Source organism: Puntigrus tetrazona, chromosome 8 (genome assembly GCF_018831695.1).
Source record: "Puntigrus tetrazona isolate hp1 chromosome 8, ASM1883169v1, whole genome shotgun sequence".
NCBI classification, from domain to species: Eukaryota; Metazoa; Chordata; class Actinopteri; order Cypriniformes; family Cyprinidae; genus Puntigrus; species Puntigrus tetrazona.
In genome coordinates, this window is record NC_056706.1 from 14132104 (window position 1) to 14138103 (window position 6000).

Here is a 6000-nt window from a genome sequence, read left to right on the forward strand (position 1 = left end):
ACTGTTTTTCAATCTTAAAAGCGAGAAAAAAAAAAAAGGCATAAAATATACGATGCCATCTTTTAATCCTACACAAAGGAGAAAATGTATTGAAATTATATTCACGGTGACTTTAATAGCGAGTATTTGAAAGTCAGACCTCATGTAGCCGCATAATAAACCGAGGCCGCCGAACGCCGAACAGCATTCTGTGTCAGTCATTACTCTGAAAATGTTTGATTATTTTTCAGAAAAGACCAAAAAAAAAAAAAAGAAAAAAGTCATGTTATTCTTCTGTCAAAGCCTGAAACAACTTTTTATTTTGTTGATTTTGTTTTATAGATAAGTACTCTGTGTTGAGGGGTTAAAGCGGGCGTGGGAGAGAAATGCAAAATGCCATTTTTACCATCTCACACTTCCAGGTATCTGGCTCCTTGGACATAAAAAAGGAAAAAAAACCAGCGTCTGTGTGCTGACTGTTTGTTTGTTGTCTTTTTCTACTCATTCCCCCACCTCTCTGAAACAACCTCTTTCCCATCCTCTCATCTGCCTGCCTCATGTGTTGGGTCATGCCTCTGTCCTTTCACACGCGCTCGCTCGCTCGCTCGCGCACGCACACAGACACAAGCAGACGGACCGTCTGTGAGGCAAGACGAGCCGTGTCATGAGCCGCAGACTGACATCATGCTCACGCTCAGGCCTTCCTCCAATCACCTGTCACCTGCATGCTGCGCCACACCCCTCGACTCCAAGCTGAGGCACACGTTCGCCATCCCGTCGCGAACTGTCTTCTGCCAGCACTGAGCTACACTCTTTCCACACTTCTCCAAGCCTCGAGCCCACGTAGGTTGTGAAACGGCCCCCCCCCCAGGCACCAAATGCGCTACGATACGTTTTGTACGGACTTCTATTTGAGTGAGAATCCGACAGGTTGCTACGAAGAAGGTCAAACCTAGAGATTTACAGTTACTTCGCTCAGGAATGCAACAGTACAGGCTATTTTCATTAGCGATCTTCATTTTTGATCTGAAACCCACATTAGTGCCAAGCTGCATAGAGACTAGGCAAAATTGGCTGAAAGGATGCGGAAATGACAGCGCAAACAGCTTTAGAGTGGAGCGACCCATATAAATGGCGTTTTCCCAGCAAGCTGGCGTTTGCGAATCTTGTTCAATATTTAGATTGGTGTTGCGTAGCCAGACTAAGTGCCTAATTCAGTACTCAATCGCACATTCAGCTCATAAAATACAGATGTTGTTTAAAGCAGTGGTTCTCCGCCAGAGGGGCCACTAGGGGGCCCCGGGAAACTTCAAATGATGCATTTATACGTATTAATACAATTTCTAAGATGTCTATATTTAACATTGTAAGATTTATAATCAAATCTTGTACTTCCAACAGGGCAGACAAATTTATATATTTTAATATGTAAATATATTTTAAAGACCAATATAAGGATTATCATTAACAATTAGTGTATTCACAGACTTCGTTTACGTTAATAATACCCAGCACATTTATTGTTTCGATGAATATATTGACAATAAGCGTTTACTCGCACCTATAGTCAAACCAGAGCAATAATTAGACTTTTTAAAATGTAAAGTAAACTGAAATCGTACCTCTCATGCCTTTGTGAAGTCTAATAGATCTAGACTAAGAGATCTCAATAATGTAGCCTAATTTGTAGTTTTAGACAACAATTGGTCTTTGCGTTGTGTGCGTGCTTCAGAAGACAAAGGTGATACGTGTGTACCTAATCCGTCAGATATTCAGTTACACATTGTGTCGCATAAAGTTGGACAGATGCCGAATGTAGCTCCATTATAGCTGTGCTGAAAAGGTTGAGAACCACTGGTTTAAAGATTTCACACTAGGGTCACATCCACATCTTTGGTTTAGGGTCATATTTTGAGCAATCTCACCCTGCCCCAGAAACAAAAAAAACGCAACTTCACAACACACCAAAGTATATTCTGAAAGGCACATGGTCCCTCGTTAGTTCAAGGAAACACCACAAATGTGTCCTGTCATGTAACAGCCCTCCCACGATCCCTGTTCCCTTCACTCCTACACCCCTTTTATACTGCCTTCCTCCACTGTGGTGGTAGGACAGGTACCTACGAGCTGCCCCCCAACCTCCCGCCCCCTTCGCCCGACCGGGTTCCCCCTCCGCCCCTCTTTACTCAGGGCCACGCTGCCTGCCGCTGGTGGCTGCGATCAACAAAGTGCTTTATGCTGGTCCAATCCAGAGGCCATTTATCTCACTGCAGCCACAATATCAGCCCACGTCACCCCGTGAGTTTGGTTTTTGTTTTCAGCAATCCACATATTTTAGAGATTATGTTAGCACTGTAAGATACAATCGAGCGACCGTGGTTTCACATGGCTTGAAAGTGGAAAGGTGTTGTAAAATGTATGTGTCACGCGATAGCATTAATGCTGTTGATAGTTCTCGATAAGTCCAAGGACAGTACTAGTTAAGACTGATGTGTTTTCATTACCGTAGCTCAGTATGTTTCCCTTTTTGTACCTTCCTCCCCCCTCTTCTTCTGTCTTGCTAACCATGCGAACGCTAAAACCTCATCGGGCCTGCTAAATCTCCATTGACACTCCCCCTCGACCCTCTTCTAAATGTTCTTGATGTTTCCATCCATTCCCAACCGCATCCAAACACCTTCCCATCTCACTGGCTCACCATTTCCTTCCTCTTCTCGCCTTTCTTTGCCTGCGTTTCCTCTTCCACCGCCCACTCGTTTCCCCTATTAACCTCTCCGCGCCGTCCCGCTTCACTAACCCATCCCGCTATATCTGCTCTTACGATTACACACCCCTTCTCTTCACTTTACACCTCTTTTCTCCTCTGATCCTGTAACAACCTTCGCTCCTCCTCCTGTTCTTCTCTCCTTCCTTATTTTCTCCCCGCACCCCTCCCCACTCCACTTTCCTCCTCCCGTTCTCCCCTCCTCTAGGACGATAAGGAGATCGACCTGGAGCACCTTCATCACCGGGTTAACAGCTTATGCACGGAGGATGAGAGCCCCCACAAACAGTTCTCCACCTCCTCCATCGACCTGACTCCCTTGGACATGGACTCCCTCCCGGCCGCCCGGCAGGCCCTGGAGCAGATCAGCGACTTCCGCAACACGCACATCACCACCACCACCTTCATCCCCGAGCAGATCCAGACTCTCAGCCGCAGCCTGTCGGCCAAAGCGGCAGCCGGCTTCGCCTTCGGGGCCGTGCAGGACCACCGGACTGGGGGGCCCTTCCGGCAACGGGCCCCCAACGGCGGCTTCTTTCGCAGCCCTGTCAAGACAATGTCCAGCATCCCGTATCAGCCCACCCCGGCCCCCAACTTCAGCTACGGCAACGACCCGGACAGGGGCACCTCCATATAGACTGCAGGGGTTCCTGGGCCTACGAGTTGGAAACAAAAAAGAGATATATGTAAATACAAATGTTCCTTTTCGGTTGTCGTTTTCTCTTGGCTTTGCTCTTCGCGATGGAGCTCGTTCGTCCCAACCGAACTCGCTGATAGGACGAGGGTGGAATAAAATTATTGTCGTTGTGGTTTGTCGGGAGATTTTCTGTGTGAACTAAATGAATTTGCCTTTTGTTTGCCACATTCGATTTCTTGGGGAGTAAAAAAAAAAAAACTCAAATGTTTCATGATAGTACGTTTACCTTTTTTGGATTTTTTTTTTTTTTTTTTTGCGGGAAGAAAAAAAAACAAAAGACTGCCAAGTGTTTTCCCAGATCTGCAATAACTCAGTTTGGAAGAATCTTGTCAACTCATCGACTGAATTTTGCTTCGTATCAGCGCTCGGTTAACGTTCAGTACTCCCTCTAGCTGACACATTCAACATGGCGCTGCTAAACTCAGAGAAAACAGTCGGCTTTTCTCTGAAGCTGCACAGTGAGTGACTGTGTTTCTAAAGACCTCTCATCCTCTCTGCCGTCTCCCTGAAGTTGAGATCTACTTTGAGTCTTTAAACGGACACTCTGTGAACAAGACTCTAATGAACTTAAAAAAATTAAAAAAAATTAATAATAATAAAGTTATTATAATGTGGGGTGGAACAAATGCTACTAAATGTCTCTTACTGACTTTAAGTATAATGAATCTTTAATGCGTGGAATGTGTCTGGTCAGAGAGTTTTAACAACAAAAAAAGTGTTCAGAGCTGTCTGTAGTTTTAGTTTTCTCTTTTTTTTTTTAATGATTAAGTTTTGAAATTGCTTCAGTGCCATCATCTTACATTTATTTGCACCATTAAGAGTTTGTACTCACTTCTGTAGCCATATCCTAGGATTCAACAAAAAAACATTCTGTAGAATAGCTTCATTGTATATGCCACAATCCCGCGGTTGTGCATCATAGATTTCGAAAATCAAAGAGTGAGAGGGTTTTTAAACGAATTCTTAACACGAGCCTTAGGAGACAGGGCTTTTTTTTACTTTTCAAGTGTCGGTCCTCAATCTGAAAACGCTGATACGGTGGCAACTTTTGAAGGGTTGTTTGAAATATATTTCTATTTAATTTCGTAAACGTTAAGGGGTACTATTTATCTAACTTTTTTTTTAAGTGCTAATTGTTTAAACAAGGCCATCGAGGTGCGGTGAGAGCTTAAAAAAAAAAAAAAAACATGTTTTGAGGACAGAAAACAAACCAATCCTTTTCACTAACATAAACTGTATTAATATTTACTAATGTTAGTCGTTTAGAATGAGCTTTCAGTTTGTTATCCTCTGACTAATTCGCAAATGTTGTGTGTAGAGAACAGCAACAGTGTTTTGACGCAAGCATTCTAGATGTACTTTTCTTAAGATACGATTACTGAAAGACTATAGGAGCAATTTTATTTAGTATCAGTTTAAAGATTTTTATTTAGAGTAAATGAAGAGACATTAAAGTGTATATTTTACATGCAGATTTTTTTTTTGTTGGATTTAAAGAAGATATAGAGTATAATATCTGAGTTTGTAAAGCTCAGTTAGCCACTATCACATTTCAAGAAGTTCTCCACGGTTTCTGACGGTAAGGCATTCGCATTCGACTTCATTTCATTTTAATTTCCAAATCTGTCAAAAAGGAGGCAAGGTTTTTTTTCGGTAAAAGAAGCATGCAAAACCTGCTATGCCTGTAACATTTTTAATTTCATACATAGAATTGTACAGGATTACATCATTTTCAACTGATTATAATGTACAGTATTTAATATAGGCCTATTTTGTTGTATGTGTTGCATATTATTCAAATGGAACAAACTGAGGCCTCTGTTACAAGTGGCAAAGCTTTCTGTGTATAATTTGTCTAATAAACATGTTTTCTACAGTGGTTTTTGTTGTGTTGTCTGTATCATCAAAAATGGCGTACAGACACAGTAATGTCCCAAACAGTGAAGTGCAACATGTGAAGAATTACACATTTAGTTGTGTCCCTTCCACCTCGGGATGAGCTCATCGACACAAAGTTCTTTGAACTCAGTGAAGGTTGTGGTCAAAGGTTAGCCACCGTTGGCTTTTGACTTTGTGAACCAGATTCATGCTCTACAGGTCAAAGTGAAAGGCACCACAGCGTTTCATGCTCTAGCGATTTAAGAGTTTGTCGCCACAAGTCATGTTCCGCGTGTATTAGGTCAAGTTTTTGTACTTGAGTCTGTTCATGCCATTTATTGTATGTAATGTTTAGACATGAGTTGTAATGCTGCCTGCTACGCTTTTTGCTAAACTCTGGTGTACCAGTAAAAAGCGGCCATTAAGGCTAACCTGCAGACAGTTGCTGTCTGTAGCTCTTAAAGGGCTAAAACGCAATTCCATGTTAAATGGGATACATTTTCTGCTTGAATACGAAGAAAAACGTTAGACTTTCTCTCGTTTGTGTTTCGATAACTGAGGTTCAAATTCTCAAGTTCTGAGGAAAATAAGCGCTTATCCACAGCAGCTGCGCCGCAGGTCCACTAGATGTCGCCTTTGTGGCTTTTTCAATGTCCCACAGCTGTGAAATGTGCACCTGTTC

At 42.5% G+C, this 6000-nt stretch overlaps 1 protein-coding gene across 4 annotated transcripts in view; it reads left to right on the forward strand.

Moving 5' to 3' along the window:
* The window catches only part of grid2 (glutamate receptor, ionotropic, delta 2), a 313350-nt gene extending 308031 nt beyond the window's left edge, over positions 1 to 5319 (forward strand). The window contains exons 16-17 of one of the 4 annotated variants that reach the window (XR_006251662.1): positions 322 to 401; positions 2952 to 3084. Coding sequence is in view for 2 of the 4 variants with exons in the window: in XM_043247755.1 (XP_043103690.1) it covers positions 2952 to 3380 (429 nt within the window). In the remaining 2 variants the exon portion in view is untranslated. Of the gene's footprint in view, positions 1 to 321; positions 402 to 600; positions 823 to 2951 lie in introns of those variants that run through there. The other 3 variants (XR_006251663.1, XM_043247756.1, XM_043247755.1) reach the window with 3 other exon arrangements.
* The last annotated feature ends 681 nt before the right edge of the window (positions 5320 to 6000 follow it).